We start from the raw sequence: 22,568 nt of genomic DNA, 5'->3' as shown, positions 1-22,568 counted from the left end.
TAGAAAAGCGTTATCAAAAGCTGAGAGAGAGAGAGAGGGAGAGAGAGAGGGAGGGAGAGGAAGAGAGAGAGAGAGAAATTTCAGAGTTTATAAATTATATTCAAATTAAAAATGGCACGGTACCTGCAGAACTTGACATGTCCTCAAGAAATGATGCACAACTCGAGCTTTAAGAAGTTGTTTAATGTTAAATTGCTGTTGCCAGTGATTATCTTGGATAAGTGTTTCTAAAGCTGATAACAGTGTTTTCCACACACCTTGCTAAACAAAGCAAAAGAGCAATAATATAAGCAGACAGACAAATCAATTAAGTTAAAAGCAAGTTACCATAAAAACTGTATTGAAAATGGAGATTTCACTTTGTTGCAAAAAAAAAAAAACCCTATATACAACTGTGTGCAATTTTATGATCATGGAGCTGCTTTTCATAATTTGATGTGCTGGAATTAGGACAATATTTAGAAATATCCTTATTGCCATTTGGCAACAATTTTTGGAGAGGCTGCATACAAGGCCTCAAGGGATGCCTGCATTCTACACACAAAGAACTTTTTCTCTTTGTCATTTGTCTACTATTAATGAAGAAACAGATAATGCATTTCTCCCATCTCCTGACAAATGCACAATTTACTATTGCAACATTTATAAGAGAATGGAAAACCTCAGCCAATTATGTCTATAGATATTCTCAATCATCCATGTCATAATTGTCCCATATGTGCTTTTCCAAAAGGCAACTGGACTCTCTTGGGTTTTTTTTCCTTTGAAAACGTTTTGCTTCTCATCCAAGAAGCTCCTTCAGTTCTTCATGGACTCTTCATGGACTTTGAAATGTTTTCAAAAACAAAAAACAAACAAGAAAGTCCAGTTGCCTTTTTGAAAAGCACCTTTGGCTCAGCCAATTACTTCTGTTTTTTAGATGTTTAAGCTGTGGACTCCCAATATGCTTATCTGCCCTGCAAAACTGAATTTGGTTCCTAGCAGGTTAAGGGTGTAAATGGGGCCTGATACATGGGTTGTTTCAAGAAGCCAAACCCTTGAAGTACTGGGGTATCAAGTGATGGATACCTTTACAAAAAGCCTTTCCATTCCATTACAAAATTGCATCCTGTGACTCTAAAGGCAGATGGCACTGAAATAGCTAACGTAGCCAAGGAGTAGCAGAGGGAAACAAATACACCATAGAAGTGTTTTCTCAACTGGAATTTATGTCTACTTCTGTATAAATTAAGTTTCCATGGGCAATTATAGTTTTAAGAGATTGATTAAATATTGGCAACAAGAGGAATAACCAACAGAAAGTCATCTTTCTTTCTAAAAATTATTTTCTGTGGACAGAGTAAAGAGATATTTTATCTTAGGCACAGTAATATTTTACCATTAGTTACAAAGCAGTTGTTTTCTGATTAGTGCAACCTACCTGGGCTTTAGACCATATCTTCCAATCAAACAGTAGCTCTTCCAACAATTTTACATCCTGGATTATTGCTCTGGATTCCACATCAAGCATGAATTGTCCATTGTCATCTTGATGAATCATTTTCTCATTACAGCATCCTTCGAGAAGAGTCTTTCAAAGTATAAAAACATTTTAAATTGAAAACATTTTAAAAACACCTTTCAGAATTTGTGCATACCCTATACTGCATTGCTAGCACTCGAGATATTTCCTTTCAAAGAATACAAGCTCAAAACACAAATTATAGTAATTGTTGGCTATTGAACTTATATTATAGTTTTAGCTCTAAACCTAATACGATGTTTGTCTGGCTGAATAATTTATTTTAGTGATAAAACAGATTGATATAATATACTATAAGTTTAATATAATATATTTGTGTCTTTGCTGATACAAATCCCAAGAGTTCAAAAGTCAAGAGTTTTGAAGAGTTCAAAAATCAAAAAACATAGTTTATGAAAACTGTATTATTATTACTGGTTTAACTAGCTGACTCTATCTCCCCCTCCCCCGCACTTCCTGCTCCTCCTCTGCCCGTGTTTTTAATTTCATATTATTGTACTTCTGCTCTTTTTTAATTGTTTTGTTCCCTTGCTATTGTTATGTTTACATTTTTTTATCATTTCATTGTTTTAAGATGCCCAGAATAGCCCCAAAGCAAGATGGCCAACAAATAAATTTAACAAATAAATAAATAAACTATCTTGCTAACTGGAAAAGGGAATGTTTCAGTATCAATTCTTACCTGCAAAATGTGAAATCCAACAATACACTTTGACTTTATCAACACCTGATGAATCATTGAATAACCATTGCAGTTTTCTAACTCGTGTATTCTCTGCTGATTGTGTTTTGTTAAAACAAGGATAATTTTCAGAGCTAAAGCTTGTGTTTCTTCACAAGTGCTGATCTCTACAACCTAAAAATAAACCAGTGTGTTATTGAAGAAAAGAAGTGTTTTTGAGAAACTGCGATTTGCCGTACCAGTTGCAGCTAATTTTACTGACTAAAAATTTATGCTAGATCTTTTATTTGCAAACATTCATTTTGTCAAAAGAAGTGATGCATGAATAACTTCATCAGATGGATTGTTTTGTAATGAAACCTGCACAATGCACTCTTGAAATGGGGCATTTAACATAAGAAATAATACTTAAATAGCCATCATTTACAGAGCTGTTCAGAGAATTCCGAGAGCTTCAAATAAATTACAAAGACTTTAAAACAGGTACTCCAGGGGTGAAATGTTCCCAGTTCGGACCAAATCACCCGATGGTGGTTTGGAGAACCGGTAGCAAAAATCCCTTGCCCCCCATGCCCAACTGAGCCGTGCGATCATCAGAGGCTTTTTTTCTTTTAAATGCCTCTGACGATCCAAGCTGAGTTGCCTGATCGGCAGAGGGTTTTAAAAAGCTGGGATCGTCAGAGCCTTTTGAAAGCATTTTTTACAACCTCTTCGCCGAAGAGGTTGTAGAAAAAATGGTTTTAAAATTAAAAAAAATTGGCCACGCCCACCCAGTCACATTACCCCCACCACCACCAAGCCACACCCACAGAACCGGTAGTAACAAATTTTAGATTTCACCACTGAGGTACTCCTATTATTAACTTTATTATGGTTGCTGACTAACATGTCTAGGAACAGAGAGACCCAATTTAAGTCCACTCTCAGTGCTGCAAACTCGGTGGGTTATTTTGGGTTGTCTCAGTCTCGTAGCCCAAGTCTAATGTTCTAAGGGGGGTAAAAAAGGAGGAAGTACTATGTGTACCATTGCAATGCTTACAAGGAAGGTGGGATAGAAATCTAACATGTACATAATACTGCTTTATTTTTTAAAGGGTTGCTTGGGTTTTTTTTTTTTTTAAATTAATGCTCTGACAAATTGGTCATTCCTCTTCCATACTTATTACAGTGATGTCACACCCATTATCATGATAGATCACAGCAGGATAAATACACAAAAGTGGAACCCACAATGTGAAGATTCAACGTCACTTTTACCTTACGGCAGAAGAGCAATGTTAAGCATAATTTCTGGAAGTCACCTCTTCTTATGGAATACTCTTTTTATACTGATTCCCATACCCTAGTTACAACAATAATAGCAAAAACCCTGAAAGCCTACCATAAATATACTATATAATGTTTTTAACATCTTACTCTGGCAAAAAGGAAGACAAATGACCCAATTCCACCAATCTCATGAAGAATGCCTTGGAGACCTTTGTATTTGGCAGGCTGCAGCATTTTCAGATAATGAGGATCTGATAAATTGCTTTGTACTTCTTTTGAACTGAAAGGTCGTTGAGAAGGAATGGTTTTCGCTTGACCTTTAAGTCTGATTACTGGCTCATAGATTGTGTAGTAACCAGGGCAGCAAGTGGTGTATACTGTAGCAAGGTTTTCCTGAAATATAATAGACAACATTTAAGAAGGAGAGAACCTGTGGGAGATTAATAGGATTAAGTTGTCAGAAAAATGCATGCAATATTTCATTTTACCACCCTTTTTCATTTACACAGGTTTTTGGTTCTTCAGATCTGGGACCAGAGTAGGTAATGTCCAAGATGGGAAATCAGGACTTCTTCTGAAATATAGACCTTCTCACAACCAGATTGCTTGATGACAGTTAAGAGATTTAAGGAGTTCTTTTTTCTCTACGCTATCTAAAATTTCATTCTGACACATATTCTAAATTGAGGTATTTAGATGTCTGAAATCAAGCAAAATAAACTAATGCAAAACAGGCAATAAAGTGTATTTGCTGTTTCATAAATACATATTCCACTTGATTCAACTTCATTTCTCATGATGGATCTTTTGTGGTGGTGCCTTAACCTAAACTGCCGTAAGAAAGATAAGAAGTACCAGGATTACAAACTTACAATTAAAGGCCCAGTGTCTACTTCTTTTTTTGTCAACAGAAGTTCTTTGATTTGTTCACACTGTAGAATCTCTTTATCTATATATTTGGAGTAATTAGGTATTGACTTGCCATATTTACATGGCATTACAGACGTGAAATCTGGCCCACAAGCATACAGATAAAATGCCTCTTCAGGACCCACTGTTGCACCTACAGAAAGACAAACACATCACACATTGTGTTTTAATACATGTTGCTTCATATACATAAATTATATTTATATTAATGTGGAATTAATACTACTGAAAATTTAACTGAGTTACTAATTCAGCATAAAAGATTATATAAACTTCCTACATAGGCAATATAAGATGAATTTAAGAAAGTAAAGTGGCTTAGCCACAGCACACTCCCAAGGCATGCAGTGTTCAAAATAAGTGTATTCGTAAGACATACAGGGGTTGAAATCCATCTGTTACAGGCTAATAATTACGTTGCTTCTTATATTATTCCAGCTGAATAAATATAATGCATAATGTAATATGAACACGAGCCTGAATTATAATTGAAGTTTTTTATCAACGATGTAAAAGTACAAGTTCAAGCTTCATTGAAGAAAGATAATGAGGAATTAAACACTGAATAGAAGCAGCTCTCAAATGCTTGCAAAACTCCCTATAGTAAAATTATAAGAACAAAAGCATTACATTTACTCTCTAATGCCATGGTGACCCTGGGAGAAATTCATGACCTCCCCCTGAAGCTTTCCCTGATGATTTTCTTTGGTATCACTGTTTGTCTGCCTTTTTCTTAAGAAAACTCATATCTTGCTGCTTTTCTATTTCTAGGATGAATAAAAGCTTTTGAGGTGCTTCATTGAAATATATAAGATTTTTTTTAAAAAAAACTTAAATGAACTGCAGCTAATTCTTTACAGAGATATGCAGGAGCATAATATGTTAAGCACTCATGAGGCTAAATGCTGAAAAGTTTTAATAAGGTAATAGAAAATCTTCACAGAACAGGAAGGATGACTCCCATTTAAAAAATGTCATAGCCTAAGCAAATTATGTAGTTATCTTGCATTCTGTAATAAATCTTATACCTGACACTGGGGCATGGAGGAGAGCTGATCTTAGTACTTTTTCAGGTTGAGAAGCAGTCCTTCAAATATATTCTTACAAGCAGAGTTCTGCCTTGTACCTTTTGGGAAATTTCCAAGAGCTTTTCAAAGGGCTATATTACAATGCTAAATTTCCTTTCTCTAGAAATAAAGTGCAGTTGCTGACATAACCAGTGCTGGATAAAACATTTCAGATGACCTGAATATCCGAAAGTGTTTTCTTACACTGAAAACCTGAGTCTCAATATGGGGTGTTATTCTGTCTTGCAAAGATGCTTTTATATTTTTCTTATACATATTTCTACCCACTTTGACTTAACTTAAACTTTCATTGGTTGATTCCCATTCATTGCAACACCTATCTTAATTCTAAACAGCTCCCCTGGATTGTAAGAAAGTGTTACGCTGACTGTGTATGGATGATACCATCATTCAGATCCTCGGAAGACTTCTCCCAGCAATATCAGGTAGATATTCACAAGTATTGGGAACTCCACAGTCCTATACTGCTGCTTAAATGCTGCTTAGTACCACTTTCTACAACTATTGCTCCAGGAAAATCAGAACATGAAAACACTATATGCCTACAGTTTCTTCCCATCAAGTGGTGCAGAACATTTCCATGGGTGATATATTTAAAGATGTCTAAGGAAAGGGAATAGGATTGAGAAGCTTGAACATTCTTGGACAAGGGATGAGAAGTCAAAACATTCAAGGGAGCCCTGTTTTCTTGCCAAAGAAAACAGAGCTCTAAATGAATAGCTATAAATTTATTTCCTTAACATTTGCTGCTATAAAAGGCTATTCTACTTTTTTTTTAAACCATGGCTAAAATTAACTGGTCTGCATTTATAACTTCTTGTATCTTTATTATGACTATTTGATAAATCAAGTTCTTAAGATTTCTAGGACATCTAATAGTAACAGAATCACAGAACAGAATAACAGAGTTGGAAGGGACCTTGGAGGTCTTCTAGACCAACCCTCTGCTCAGATAGGAAACCCTATACCAGGGGTGGGCAAATGTGGCCCTTTTACAACCTGTGGACTTCAACTCCCAGAATTCCTGAGACAGCTTGGCTGTCTCAGGAATTCTGGGAGTTAAAGTCCAAAGGTTGTAAAAGGGCCACATTTGCCCACCCCTGCCCTATATCATTGCAGATAAACTGTTGTCCAATCTCTTCTTAAAAACTTCCGATGGTGGAGCCCTAATCATCTTTGTTGCTCTTCTCTGTATTCTTTCTTTCTTTTAATGCCTTGCCTGATTTTATACAATCTAAATTTATAATAAAGCAAGATATAAGTACTTGTAAATAAGCCTTAAAACCAATTCCAATATAAGGCAGAAATTCAGGCCAAGATAAGAAGTAGTTTATAAAGAGCAAAAATTATAACATACCATTGAAGAGAAGCAAATTTCCAAGGCTCCACCTCCCAGTCAACTGCAAAAAATCATCTTGGGATGATGTATAATGGCCTGTCATGCAGAAGGTCTTATTAGAGTCGGATGACAAACTCATTTTTCTTGGAAGTGTATAATCTAAACAAATGTCAGGTTTTCTAAAAGCAATAAAGAGATAAATAAATAAATAAATAAATGTAGCTTTTTACATGTCCTAAACATTTTTACTGAGGAAAAAAGGTAGTAAGAGCTTTATGTTATTTGTTCTCTATCATGTGACATTATGTCCAATTTGCTTTTTTTCCTCCCTTTTTTGGATTTGTTCCAATACACACAAAGGGAATAAACATGTGTATAGCAAAACATGTGTTACTGCAGTACTTTTCTGTGAGAAATACTTCATTTTCTGAAAAAATTTCAGGGGTGCAACATTTACGGCCATGACTGTATACTGAAGACCTGTAAAATTATAAACCATTTGAAAAGTTGTCCATGGAGATCCTCAATCATCCAGGTCATGGTTGTCCCAAAGGTGCTTTTCCCAAAAGGCCACTAGACTTTCTTGGTGTTTCTTTGAAAATATTTTGCTTCTCATCCATGAAGCTTCTTCAGTTCTTTTTTTTTTAATTTGATTTATATGCCGCCCTTCTCCGGAGACTCAGGACGGCTTACAGTACGTTAAGCAATAGCCTAATAGTTCTTCAAAGCTTTTTGAATGACAAGCAAAACCTTTTCAAAGAAAATGTTATTTTTTAAATCAGATCTTAAAAGAATAGACAAGGCTTCCCATGATCTCCTTAGTTATATGTATACAGGTAGTCCTTGACTTACAATAGTTCATTTAGTGACAGTTCTAAGATACAACTGCACTGGAAAAAGTGACTTATGACCATTTTTCACACTTACGACCATTGAAGCACGCCCATAGTTACATGATTTACATTGCTTGGCAATTGGTTCATACTTATGACAGTTGCAGTGTCCCGGAGACATGTGATCTTCTTTTGTGACCTTCTGACAAGCAAAGTCAATGGGGAAGCCAGATTCGCTTAATAACCGTGTTACTAATTTAAGAACTACAGTGATTTACTTAACAAATGTGGCAAAAAGTCGTGGGGCAAAACTGACTTTTTCACTTAGCAACATAAATTTTGGGCTCAATTGTAGTCGTAAAGTGAGGACTACCTGTATATTATTTATAATCTTGGAAAAGCATACCTCTGACCACAAATCCATAAAGAGAGAGTTCCATGGATATTTTTCTTGTTTTCTGGTTGTTCAGTGTAGGTTAGGGCCAAATGCTGCCATTTGCCTACAAGGAAGGTATTCTCTGGTGTTTCAGCTTGTGCTAATAATCCAGCTTTCATTTCATCATTTGGATCCATACACATACTATGAAAATAAAAAAGAGGAAAATCACTAAAAAGTTATCAAAATATCTTTCAAAATATATATTACCCCTTTCCCAGTACTACTTTGCTTATGTTATTCTATCATGTGCTTTATTGATCCAAGGCGTAACACAGGAATCTGATATACACTTTTAACAATGGACCAACTTATTTTTCTAGAAGCTGCAACTCTATTGTATATGCCACTTTATTAATGTTATAAAGCACTATTTTCATCCAACTGGTTTCTAGGGTTAGTAAAACACAAATGCAACCAGTTAAATTGATTAAGCAGAAATATCATTTTACCCATTGTGCTTGACTCATTGTTTGAACTCGATGCAATATGATAAAATCAGGGTATATAAAAGTACAGAACATGGCATCATATCATTGGATGTTATAGCAAATCCCTGATGATAAATGGCATAAATAAACTGTTCAAATGCATGTTTTTCATCTCTAAAATAAGATAATGGTACCGAAATGTGAAAGCTCCTGAGTTCACATTAGCCCAGACTTGTATCATCAATGCTTTGGAGCCCAGTGAAAATATATGAAGGTTGCCATCTTCAAGAAGTTTGTCTCCCAAATTGAGGTAATCAAGTCCAGGTTTGCTTTCTTCTGTAACACATAACAATTATAAAACTAGCATATCATTAATCAGAATATTATTCCAGAAAAGAGAAGAATCTGGAACTTTGGTTTATTTTGAAATTTAACATATAGACATGCAGAAGTATTATGCACAGGAGCATTTCATTTCGTATTTCTCATAATTTGGAAAAAAATTAAGCCAAGTTTAGAACAGCTGTATAAGTAACAAAGTAACAATTGTATAAATAACAAAGAATGAAATTGTTGCAGTGGTTTTTTTTTTTACTAAGGATTAAAAACAATATTAATATAAATATTAATATAGGAGCCAATTAAAAGAAAAATGAGAATGCCTCCAAAGGAAGGTGATTATGCTTCTACATCCTCATCCAAACTGATTTAGAAAGAGTACATAAAATTAAAATTGTGAAAAGTATTAAAGACCATGCAGATCAAACTGCAGTCATATATGAAGTATTAACTTAAAGCTATGATTAACAGGTTTCAAGCAAAAATGCAATGTTTTGTTTTCTGTACCAATAATTTAAATCTTTATAGCACTAAGTACAAATATATCAAAAAAAACTGATAAAAAAGACTAACCATGCCAAAATTAGCTTCCTCAAAGCTAATAATATTAAGTAACAGAACTTAATCTCAGCCCTCATCAAAATTAATAAGCAATATATAAAATTAAGCAAAAGTCCCTGTTATTTTGTGGGACCCAGAAAATGTGCCCTTTTGTATGGTACCTGCCCTATGAAATACCTTACCACCTGAGAATGGCTTGATACCAAGCCTGTTGGCCTTCCAGAAGGTGCTTAAGATCTGACTGTCTGCCCAAGGATGAGATCAGGAAGTATGGAAGGTGTAGATACTTGTCACTGTTTTGAATTTTTTCATATTTGGTGCTGTTTCTTTTTCTTTTAGTACATGTTGTTTTTTTTGCAGTTTATAATCGTTTTAATGTTTAATTCTCTTCAACACTCAGAGGAACAGTCATATAGATATTTTTAATAATTTCCACAGCTTTACATGTGTGACTTACCTGCTTCATCAAAACTGCTTTCATGTGATATTAGTGACTTGCTCCTTCTTTTCATTTTTTTGCCTTTCTCCAAGGAACTGCTTCCTCTGAGAATACATTCAGCACTAAACCACAACGAGATACTGAATCCTTCAGACATATGTGGCCAACAGTTTTGTCCCACCAGAGGTAAATGGACTGGAGCCACATGCCATGGAGAGAGAAGATGGTGTGGCAAACTCTCACCCTCTGGTTCTTTCTTTGACTGGACTAATTTTGCTCGCCTTAGTAATGCTACAGTTTTGCTGCCGAATGTAGGGGCTGATTTTTGGCAAGGGCTGCTTCCTAAACTTGGAATTTGGCGCAAAGGAAATACGATATGCTGTAAAGGCCTCATCCTGGTATTTGCCTCCAAAATCTTTAGGATTCCTTTAAGGAGGATACCCTAAAAGAAATGAACAAAATAATTAACAAATGGTCATTATACCACATATTTGGCTCCCTAACGCAACACTTATAAGTGTCAATGTGTCTGCTGAAAGCTCCTGCTCACTTTCTAAAAAGTTTTTTTAAACAAATTAATAGATGCATACTACAAAATTAAGCACAACCCTGAAGCATAATCTATTTCTAACAGAGTTTCTGAACTTCAGACAGAATACAGAGGCATTCTGAGAAAATAAAACAATAGATCAGTGGTTCTCAACCTGTTGTCCGTGGATCTCTGGAGGGCCATGATGTCATCACAGGGGATCCACTAAGGCTTGAAAAAATGTTATTATTTAAATATTGAATTAAGTCTTGTGGCCCATGGCCATGGTCTATGACCACAAAAGATATTTAAAGGGAATCTGTGATGAAGAAAAGATTAAGAATCACTGCAATAGATGAATATTCCCATATAAACCCTATATGGATTGTCCTGTCCAGAAGAAAAGCAGGGCAGGATAAACAGAGGATATCCTGGAAATCTAGAAAGTATAGTAAGAAGGGAACCAGTTTGCTGTCCAATGAATGGATGTTTGGGATTTACCCATGTGCTATCTTCCCATCATTGCTATCTACCTATCTTATCACCACCAAAAACCCCTCCATCAATGCACAACCATAAGATTAGGGTATAATCTTATGTCTGAAATTTATATTGCTGAAACTATTTTTAACCAGAAGTGTTATTTCCCCCTATGATGAAAGTAACAAACATAAACTATAATAATAATCTTTAAAACACTATTTTCAAGCCATCAAATTACCTTCCCTGGCTACTTTTCCCTAAATTTCTAACAAAAAAAAAAAATACTCAAATCTATACAAACTGTTAATATATTTCAGTTACAGCAGCGGTCTCCAACCTTTCTCGCTTGGCAAACTGATGGTGGGGGGGAGAGGAGATGGTTTGTGTGAGTGGCAGGTGGCAAGCACATGCACAAATGGAGCTGTGCACGCAAGCATGCTGCTTGCACAAGTAGAGCTGCGCACACATGTACTTGCCTGCCGCTGCACGGTTTGGTTCCGAATGGGCAGCGGCCTGGCACCAGGCCACGGCCCAGGGGTTAGGGACTCCCGAATTAAAGGATAAAATGTTAATTTGACAATCTTAGTAATAAAACACAAATATTAAATCAATAATTAACTTCAATTCAAAGTACTTCCCTTTTACTGTTATAATCTTACCGTAGCAGGTGTTTTTTCTAAAAAGATCCTTAGAAGAAGTGTGAGCTCTTCTGAAGATGTGCTTGAGCTCATCAGAGAAACCAGCAGATCCACTAATATTTTCTGACATTCTGAAAAGCAGAATCATAGTTTTAAAATTATTCCCTATTAAACTCTGTTAAATCTGTTAAAAATAGGGTGCAATCCAACGAATTTAATCTAATAAACGACTCAGTATGGCTTCTAGGCTTCTTTTCTTATTTGTCCCAGAAGCAATCTCTACATTGCTGGATTTTTTTTTTCTTACATCAGAGGAAATAACTGAAAACAACTACATAGACTTGTGATTAGGAAGAAGTATCTTGCTTCATATCCATCTGCTCTTTGTTCACTGCTACAATTTCTGGTGTGTAATCACGAGCACAAAGACTTGCTGCTCTAGAACAGGGGTGGGCAAATGTGGCCCTTTTACAACCTGTGGACTTCAACTCCCAGAATTCCTGAGACAGCCAAGCCAACCGTCTCAGGAATTCTGAGAGTTGAAGTCCACAGGTTGTAAAAGGGCCACATTTGCCCACCCTGCTCTAGAAGATATTTTTCCCCCACCTAATAACAATGTACAAATGTAAATAAATATGGTGTCATAGCGATGACAATATGCACAAGAAAGGGCAAGTGTATTTTAAGCCCTTTGGGTTACATTAGGAATAACAAAGGCAAAGCAACTTCCAATAGCTACAAATAATACTATATATTATATTCAGCATCTTTTGCTTGTGGGAACTCTATAACTGATAATAGTTTTCACCTCAAATGTGATATAGATTGAGATATAGATTCCCCCGAGGGAGATACTAGACCCTCTATCTTAAACAACATTGTGAGGAAAGCCAGACTGCTTTCATACCTATACTCTACCCAAACCTATGGTAAAATAAGTAGAACTGAAGCAAAATCAAAACTTTACAGAGAATAAGTAAAATAATCTATACAAAATGTAATTTCCCAGTCAAGACAGGCAACTGAAGCCACATGATTATACAGTAAATAATATATTATGAAGACAATATATATGAACATCATTTTTTCTTGAATTAATGTCATTTATTTCATTGTCCTTATATGAGTTTTAAAATATCTACCTATTTATCTGAAGAGATTTATCAAACCAGAAAAAAAATCAATACAGAATGTTATCGATTCTGTATCTAATATAATAGAGGCTATTACCTAAGAGTGATGATTCCCCTCCCATGGTTATATATCTTTTTTAAAATTGAAGATTAAAACTGGTTCTCTTCTGAAACCCATTAGAATATGAAATAGGACGGAGAGAGTTTGAACAAATAGTTTACGAATTGAGTAATTTCTTTCACACCTAATCTAATCATTATCCTGGAGCAAATATGAAGTTAAATGCTCATTTACAGACAAAAGCTGTATATAATCCAACAGAAGAAAGCACATTTAAATCTCAGTATTTCATTAGGAGTTTACCTTATTACTGTAATGTTCTCTCACATAACCCAATAAAATGCTTAGCTTTGCTAGACTGTTGCTCATATTAGAAGAATATACTGAAAATATGTAACTGAGTAAGAACATCTAGCATTTCAAAATGCAGGTCTATTCATTTGTATCAGAAGCGTAGCTGCCAAGTGTTAAAGCAAATCAAAAGGAAATATCCATTTTTATATACAACTCACCATGAAAACAGGAATCTGTTTGTGTCAATACATGGAGGAATCCTCCCAGAAGGCTCTTTACAGCTCCCTATAAACCAACCAAGATAAAAAAGAATTATACTCATCATGAATTAATAAAATATCCAGCAGTGATGGGGAAGTACTGTCCAGCAATATTTTACAGTTAAATGAGTAACAACCCCAGCCCCAATGTTCCAATGTATTTTTAACTAAACCCTTGTATTGCCCTCTTTTTCCTCAAATTCATAATTATGTTTTCACATTATCAAGCTCATTGCCAAGTTATAAGATGCATAGACTGTAGTCTAGATATATAAACATCTAACATGTGAAACAATTTGCTCTTGTTCACACCTCTTCTCTAAATTCTAAATTTTCCATCAACACAGTGTTTTCATAGCAAATGGTCTCATCCATTATTCCCACATTTATTCCCAATCTTTTATTTCCATGCCTGTTAAGAATGTCTGTGTCTCTATTTAATGTAAGGTTGATGGGTATATGAATAGACATGAGATAAGCCTGGACAGTGACCTCCCAAAGGTACTTTTTCAAAGGGCAACTGGACTTTCTTTGTTTTTCCTTGAAGATGTTTTGAAAAAGCACCTTTGGAAACCATGACCTGGATGACTGAGAATCTCCATATAGACATGCAGTGACTTCGTTTACCCAACATAATAAAGCCATCCAAATGAACAATAGAATAATGTGCATTATCATTTGACTCCTTATCCAACAAAGTCCTTTAAATGTGCTTTAAGTCCTCCCTAAGGTCAGGTGTGTCAGTTAAACTAGGAGTAGCAATCATTTCTAGTTAGCAGCAGGAGGAATTTGAAACCAAATATTAACCTGATATTTGAATGACATTCCACTGTTTGATGGAATATTTCAGTTCTGGAACAGCCTGATTTCAGAGATGGTTTCTCTATTTTTGGAAGTGAACTCTCTACAAAAAAGAGTCATCTGTGATCCAGAACCCAATGGATTAACATTATGAACATTTAGAACACAATGGATTACTTAGTGTTCCAGAAGACTCACTTCCAGAAACAAACCATTCTTGGAATGCTTTGATTAGCACATTCCTTCCTTGTCATAAGAACATGTTTACTAATTATTCTCCTAAAGCAGAAAATGACAATTGCATGAGATATGGGAGCCTTAGGATAAGGATTCCTTGAAGGCTGAAATGCTGAAGGTTTCTCAAATTGTCAATTGATTCCCCTTTTTTCTAGGCTTTGTAGAAATATCTCTCTTGCATCTTCTGTCCAAGCAATTCATGAACAACAGAAATATGAATATAAAAGCAATATATGGGTTATCTTCTATTCTAACGGTGTCCACAACTTTACACAACATAACCCACAACTAAAATCATGTATAAAATAATAAACAAAAATTATCCACATCATCTGGTAAAACAGGAGATACAATGGAAAACAGAACCTCAACTCAAATTTATATTCCCTGTGAAGTGAACATCTTTTGCAAATAGAAAGTCAGACAATGAAAACCAATGTCTGATATCCCAAGGCAGAACATTTTTATAGCTTAAATATGGTTACTGAAGGGCCATTTTTTTTTGTTCCCATCAACACAAGAATATTTCTCCATCAACTCTTACAGCATGAACAACCTAGTGCCAGTCAAGTTTTAAGCTCTTCATCACTAACATGTTGAATTATGTCCTCAAATGAACCAAAACGTATGCTAGATAAAAACCTTAATTCATTGGCTAGGTTGGCGTAACACCATATATGGATTAAAAGGGATAAAACAGTTTCTGATCAGAATGTTGTGAGAAGCCAATCATTGTTTTAATAGTGGGCTTCTGAAATTTTGCAATGAGGTGACCCCTTTAATTAGTAAATTTGAGTGACTTCCAAAAATAAAACTCTAGGCTTAGAGTTGGGCAAGAAATATACTTTTAATAATTAAATTTAAATTTAGTAAACAAAACAATGATAGGATCTTCCCACTTCATAAAATAAAACAATTTATTGGAAATAAACAATAAAAGAACCAAATTTTAAACCATATTTCTAATAGGAAAAATGTTGAGTTTTACGTTATTTCTAAAATCTATTGATGGTTGAGATAGCCACTCATACTTTTAATTCTAGTATTTTGGAATGGTGCCTGCTCTTTACAGCAGCATGAGAAAGTACTGCCAGTGATCCAGCTTAGCATCTGTAAACCAATGCTCCAGATTCACCCCTTGATTTGCTTGGACAAGCCAAGCAAAATGGGAACAAACGTGACAGTGATTCAGCTTTGGCTGTCCAAATCATAAAGGGTAAACCTATAAAATCAGAACTCAATTGGCAGCTGGCTTATTCAAACAAAGTAGAGAGAAAAACCAGAGCCCTGCCAGACAACAGCAGAAGCTTTCCTTCCCATTTTGCTTGGACAAGCCAACAGACAGCTTGTCTAGGGAAAATAGGTGCAAGTTATGACAGCAATGCTGAATTTCAAACACAAATCCCCCAAATTTGCATTGTAGCACGCTGTGAGAACTAGGACATAATATTCAGCCATTACACTTTTTCTTTGGGCAACTAGATTTTGTAAAGTTGATTTTGATGCTTAAGAGACTCTGAACCAGAGGACCATAATGTGTTTTCTTTGATTGGGACAGATGGATTTTGTCAAGCTGTATCTGTGCCTAGTAGGTTGTGTGAATCCAGCCACAAGGACATATACCTGTTCCATTAGTAATGTTGCATTTTTTTCTTTCAGCCTGACTACTTTCAAGAAGCTGTGGAAAACATGAGTGAGCACATCTAGGCTCGGACTGCCAACGGAAAGTAAATGTAATTCCAGCATACATAGTTCAGGATATATCAATTCTCCTTGAATAATATTTTCAGCAAGATCACTAGGAGCACTGCAATAGCCAAAACATACTTGCTCTCTTTTAATGTCTGTTCCTGGGGGGAGAAAAAGCGACACATCATTATATATGGAAATTCCATTATTCAGAGGCTGTTTGCCCTACCCACCTTTGTGTGTGTGTGTGTGTGTGTGTGTGTGTGTGTGTGTGTGTGTGTGTGTCTTATCCTGCTACCCAACAATAAAGTTCATTACTTGGCAATAGAATGGATGACTAGAAATCAAATTGAGGAGTTTGATCTGGTGGCTCCCGAGGACGTGGACAGGATTCTGGGCAGGCTTAGCACGGCCACATGTTTATTGGACCCATGTCCCTCCTGGTTGGTGCTGGCCTCCCGGGAGGTTACAGGAGACTGGCTCCAGGGGATTATTAACACTTCTTTGAGTGAGTGTTACTTCCCCGCCGCCTTGAAGGAGGCGGTGGTGAGGCCCCTCCTTAAGAAGCCTTCCCTGGACCCGGCTGTATTAGCAAATTATCGTCCAGTCTCCAACCTTCACTTTGTGGCGAAGGTTGTTGAGAGTATGGTGGCGCGATAGCTCCCCCGGTACCTGGAGGAAATGATCTATCTAGATCCGTTCCAGTGGGGCTTCAGGCCTGGGTACAGCACGGAAACGGCATTGGTCGCATTGGTTGATGATCTCTGGAGGGCTTGGGACAGGGGCTGTTCCTCTGTCCTGGTCCTATTAGATCTCTCAGCGGCTTTTGATACCATCGACCATGGTATCATGCTGCGCCGATTGGAGGGGTTGGGGGTAGGGGGCACCGTGTTATGGTGGTTCTCCTCCTTCCTCTCTGACCGGTCGCAGTTCGTGTTGACAGGGGGACAGAGATCAACCTCGAGGCGCCTTGTGTGTGGGGTGCCGCAAGGGTGAGTTCTCTCGCCCCTTTTGTTCAACATTTATGAGAAGCCGCTGGGTGAGATCATCCGTGGTTTTGGGGTGAAGTGCCATCTGTACGCTGATGACACTCAGCTGTACATCTCCACCCCGGACCACCCCAACGATGCCCTTGATGTGATGTCCCAGTGCCTGGAGGCCGTGCGGATCTGGATGGGGAGAAACAGGCTCAGGCTCAACCCGTCCAAGACCGAGTGGCTGTGGCTTCCGGCATCCCGATATAGTCAGTTGGTCATCGCTGACTATTGGGGGCGAGTCATTGGCTCCCACAGAGAGGGCTCGCAACTTGGGCGTCCTCCTGGATACATGGCTGTCTTTAGAAGAGCATATGACGGCTGTGGCTGGGGGGCTTTTTATCAGGTTTGCCTAATCCGCCAGTTGCGTCCCTTTCTGGATCAGGATGCCTTACGCACTGTCACTCATGCTCTCGTCACGTCACGTCTGGACTACTGTAATGCTCTCTACATGGGGCTCCCCTTGAAGAACACCCGGAGACTCCAACTGATCCAGAATGCGGCCGCGCAGGTGGTTATGGGGGCGACTCGGCACTCCCTCTCCTACGCGATCTGCACTGGTTCCCGGTGGTCTTCCGGGTGCGCTTCAAGGTATTGGTTACCACCTTTAGAGCGCTCCATGGCTTAGGACCCGGGTATTTACGAGACCGCCTTCTGCCATCGATTGCCTCCCACCAACCAGTACGCTCCCACAGAGAGGGGCTCCTCAGGGTGCCGTCGGTCAAACAATGCCGACTGGCGGCCCCCGGGGGAGAGTCTTCTCTGTGGGGGCACCTACCCTCTGGAATGAGCTGCCCCCGGAGATACGGCGGATCTACGCACGTTTCGCCATGCCCTAAAGACGTTTTTATTCCAACAAGCCAGGTTGGCCTAACTCTTTTAAATTGTTTTAATTTTTAAACTGTTTAATTATGGGTTTTAATACAGGGGTGCTTTTAATTGTGGGCCAAATTAATTTAATCGGATTTTAATACTGTTTTTAAATTTTGTGTTTTTTGTGTTTTATCTGTTGGCTATTCACCGTCCCAAGTCCTTCGGGAGAAGGGCGGTATATAAATATAAACAATAAATAAATAAATAAATAAATAAATAAATAAATAAATAAATAAATAAATAAATAAATAAATAAATAAATAAATAAATAAATATTCTACACAGTCCCAAGTCCCAAATCAACTGGAAAGCTTGGGGACCACTGGTTTATAAGATGGAGCTCCCATAAACAAAAAATAAAAACTCAAGTTGTATTCTTGAATGACAAAATTATGAAGCAAACAAGAACGGAAGAAATAATGTAGCTGCTTCTGTTTTTTCATAATAATGCTATTACAGAATTTTCAAGGACTCTGGTATAGTTGCCTTTATATTCCTCTCAATTTCTGACTCAGAGAGCAAACTATAATGATGAACTAGGATGGGGGGGGGGTTGAAAGTCTAATATAGTCAGTTTTAAAAAAACTATTACACAAGGCTTGAACAGGTCTGTATCCTAAAGGACTTTAGGATTATCAACTATGGAAAAATACAATTTGCTATTTCAGTGCAAAAGGGATTACTCAGAGCTCAAGTACTTGCCTTCATCCTTGCTTTCATTGTCATCTGAATTACTTTCACTATCAGCATCATAGCCTTTTTCTTCAGCAAAAAATTTAAAGCAATAGCATTGTGATTCATCAGCTTCTTCAGATATTTCATCAGGCCGAGACACAGGCTCCTTTTCAGACTGATGGGTCTGACATGATATTACAGAAGTTTAAAATGTGCAATTAGAAATTCGACTATCATCTATTTTCATAGATTCTAGACTTCATAGCACTGAGAACTATGCTGAAACATTGACAGGTAAAATAGGATAGAAAATATCTGTCTAAATATACTAACCCCCACTTCCAATTAGGTACCTACCCTATTTCCCCAAAAATAAGACAATCTTAATAAGCTCAATCGGGCTTTTGAGCGCATGCGCTAAAATAAGCCTCCCCCTGAAAATAAGCCCTCCCCGAAAATATTTAAATGCAGATCTGGAAATCAGGTAAGATGGTAAGAGGAGCCCCATCTTACGCGCCTCAAAATAATAAGACTTCCCTGAAAATAAGGCCAAGCACTTATTTTTAGGTTCAAAAAAATATATGACAGGGTCTTATTTTCAGGGAAACACAGTACATTCCTTAATATTTTCAATTCAATGTATGCAGAACACAGCAGACAAAACAGAAATACAGGGGACTCTGAATTCATACTAGGCAGAACAAGTACATGAGAAGGCAGCATTTAGACTAGTATGTTTTTGAAATTCACATTCACATTCTGGCTTAGTCTTTCAGTTCACCATGCATCCTACCTTGCCCAGTTGTTTTGCACACTTAACCAAAAAAAAAAAAAAAAAAACATTCTAGATCAGACTAAAAATCTAGTCCAGTATTCTGGTCCAGCTACTGGTATTTACAAAACTGCTGAAAAATGAGACTGTATTTAAAAAGAACACGAAAGAGGAATCAAATTGTTGCAGAAATCTTGGAAGTTAGTCAAAGTTACCACAATAGTAGCTCAGCTAGAATATGTATGCTACCCATTTCAAGAGGATGCCAACATGCCTAAGAGCAACCCCATAACTGCAGGGTTTGGGACAAGTAAGCGAACAATGAGAAACATGCAATTTGAGCGAGTTATACCTTTTCTTTCTTTTCTTCTGAACGATCCAGATCAATAAAATATGTTCCCAATGCAACTCGAAGCAAAGAATCAAATAAAGGCTTCACCAACTCTGTTTCCATTACTCTAGCTTTAGTAAGCTGTTCCCTCATTTCAAGTAATATATCTTCCACACAAATGTTCTAAATTTAAGCACAAATAATTATTCACTTTTAATTCATGGAAATGCTATCAAAACCAACTATAGTTTCTGCTCTCACTTGTATTCTACGGTAAACTGTTGCTGAAAACAAGAATCAACATTCATTTCTCAAAGGGCTTTTTTTGTATGCTGTGCTCCAACTAAATGTATCTATTGCATTCTAATATAATATGCATAGTTTAATTTTTTTAAAAAACCTACAAAATTAGTAAAAACACTCTTGCATTACTTTGGGGTAAGGGATACTACAATTTCCACTACATCAGAAATTGAAAAGTACACTGTGAGTAAGAATTCGTGCTGATTATCCCTTGGCAGTTTTTATTTTGCTCTTATAGACTTCTTTATGGAAATATATTTCTATTTTTTTTCAATGCAGTTATTTGTATTAGTCCTATTTTATATTATTTGCTTTCTCCTCAGAATTACCTTATTAAAAGGAATTACACTCCCTTTTAAATGCTGGTTCTCAGCTGTCCATTTGCAATTATATTCTTGCAAAGGGCTCATCCAAATTACTTGCACTTATTATTCACACAGGATTTCCTCTTGGTTTTACCTTTGCCACAAACTCTGCACTATACTCAGCCCACCCCCCACAAAGCTGTTCAAGAATATGGAGAACTCACAGCACAATAGATGGCATGGGTTGAGAGTTTTGTGGGTGGGGTTGACAAATGCCATTCTGATACATTTGGTAAACTTCATTAAACTTATAAATTCTGCTTGTCATGAGATACTTATTTCAACATGCCAAACAACTGGCTTTTTTGATCTACTTTCTAAAGCATCTGTCAATTAGAACCGGGAATATCAATATTTAATGCACAATACCTGAAGAGACTCCATTTCAGCCTTCTGCTGGAAATTAGTTGCACTGTGTAAACAAATTGCCAGCAGAGCTTCCAAGAGTCTTATACCTTGCAGCGACCAGTCATTTTCTTGCATTAAGACATGTTTTGATTTTGCAGTGCCATCAGTCAAAGCTTGCTCTGCATCTGAATGCTGATAAGAGATTGATTTCTGTTGATCTACATTGTTAAGATTTCCATCAGTATTATTGTCCGACTGCCCTTTCCCATTGTTTATTATCAACTGCGATGAGCCATTTTTGAAAAGAAATTCAGTAGGTTTCTCCTGCATACCTTCTTCCTTTTCTTCTTTCATGCCAAGTTTCTCAATAATCATGGCTATTAATCTGTGACATACCTCAAAACCGCCAAGTCTATGGAATTGTCTTTGGAATATTGCATTACACAAATAGATCGAACGACACATTGACCAAGTATCTGCTGCCCTGTGTATATGTTCCAAGGATGGTAGAGTCAAACTTTCAAATGACAGACATGGAAGCTTATGGCTGAAAGGTTCACTAGCAGTACTATCATAACCTGAAGTATCTTCAGAATCATTTGTTGAATCTCGGTCAGCCTCTGCTTCCTTACTTACGCATAAAAAAGTAACACAGAGAAATAGATTTATCATATTGAGGTGAACATCTTGACTGACTGATTTCTTCCTTTTCGGATTCACTTCTTTGAGCCCGGCATAAAATTTACTTAGGCTCTGAGGCACATCGGAAACCATTTGCTGTCTGTGAACAGAAACATCCAAGTCTAAGGCAGGCACTTTTTCTTCACTGTCCAAACCATCCACATCTGGCATCAATTGATCTGTCTGCTGATCTCCAAGGGAAAATATTAATGTTTCAAATACTTTCAATGAGTATGCTCTCACACTGTCCAAGTAATTTAATTCAGTTATTTGATTTATTCCATTACAGCTTAAAAATAATTCTTGTATTATTCTGTGGAGAAAAAAATATTTTAAACTGTTATCAACTAAATGAAAGAGAGAGAGAGAGAGAGAGAGAGAGAGAGAGAGAGGGAGAGGGAGAAAGAAAAAGAGAAATAATTTACTATAATGCCATATGTTATTGGGGGTTGGCTTATTAACGCTAAACTTCTAAATTACTTTACAAACTTTTTTTCATTAATAAATAGTTTCTTGTAGCTAGTACAGGATGATCTAGTGAGAAGAAGAAGAGGATTCAGTCAGCAGCTTTCCCACACTTGGAGATGACAAGAACTGAATTTGCTCTTCTAATCCAAAGCATGTGCTATGCTGCCAAATTATGCTATGCTATGCTATGCTATGCTATGCTATGCTATGCTATGCATATTTCAAAGCACAGCTTCAGTAACTAATTGCTTCATTTACATAAATGAAGAAAGCAACTGAGAAGTAGAATGCAATAAGCATACAAGCTTTTATCGGAATACTAGACTTTGGCCTTGAACATATACTATGGGAATTATAGAATATGGGCTTATATATTTCCAAACAATACAAGAGCTGATTTTTCTATGAAGCAATAGTTTTTCAGAGCATTCAGGAGGTCTTTTGGTAGGACCTTAACCGTCTGGAAATATATGTGCTTATTTATTTTTAAAGATGCAAGATTTGTCAAGAGAGAAGAAAATAAATGTGGCCTCATATAGATTTAGTGTAAAAATAAACTCCAAAATTGGGCATTTATGTAAATCTAGTATGGAATATAATCTTGTTAATACTACACCAATATAATTTGCTTAGTAAGACCATAAAGAAGTTTAATCCAAGGCCAGTTTAAAATGGGAGCTGGTCCAGGAGCAGGAATTTATGACTTTGGTGATCTTTACTCATC

At 36.8% G+C, this 22,568-nt stretch overlaps 1 protein-coding gene across 1 annotated transcript in view; it reads right to left on the bottom strand.

Annotated features, from left to right (window-relative positions):
* Positions 1-22,568, bottom strand: part of LYST (lysosomal trafficking regulator) — a 99,356-nt gene that overhangs the window by 54,974 nt on the left and 21,814 nt on the right. The window contains exons 6-20 of the mRNA XM_070932544.1: positions 20,717-21,689; positions 19,701-19,862; positions 18,604-18,760; positions 15,929-16,155; positions 13,226-13,292; positions 11,541-11,650; positions 9,888-10,311; positions 8,725-8,866; positions 8,070-8,243; positions 6,849-7,009; positions 4,346-4,536; positions 3,621-3,866; positions 2,205-2,378; positions 1,421-1,570; positions 124-261 (exon numbers count right to left, since the gene is read on the bottom strand). Of these exons, the coding sequence (XP_070788645.1) occupies positions 124-261; positions 1,421-1,570; positions 2,205-2,378; positions 3,621-3,866; positions 4,346-4,536; positions 6,849-7,009; positions 8,070-8,243; positions 8,725-8,866; positions 9,888-10,311; positions 11,541-11,650; positions 13,226-13,292; positions 15,929-16,155; positions 18,604-18,760; positions 19,701-19,862; positions 20,717-21,689 (3,496 nt within the window). The remainder of the gene's footprint in view (positions 1-123; positions 262-1,420; positions 1,571-2,204; positions 2,379-3,620; positions 3,867-4,345; positions 4,537-6,848; positions 7,010-8,069; positions 8,244-8,724; positions 8,867-9,887; positions 10,312-11,540; positions 11,651-13,225; positions 13,293-15,928; positions 16,156-18,603; positions 18,761-19,700; positions 19,863-20,716; positions 21,690-22,568) is intronic.

Source organism: Pituophis catenifer, unplaced genomic scaffold (genome assembly GCF_029215685.1).
Source record: "Pituophis catenifer annectens isolate HBS135680 unplaced genomic scaffold, rPitCat1.0.hap2 SCAF_1, whole genome shotgun sequence".
In the NCBI taxonomy this organism is placed as follows: Eukaryota; Metazoa; Chordata; class Lepidosauria; order Squamata; family Colubridae; genus Pituophis; species Pituophis catenifer.
Note: the sequence above shows the minus strand (reverse complement) of the source record. Positions and strands in the feature narration are given on the sequence as shown.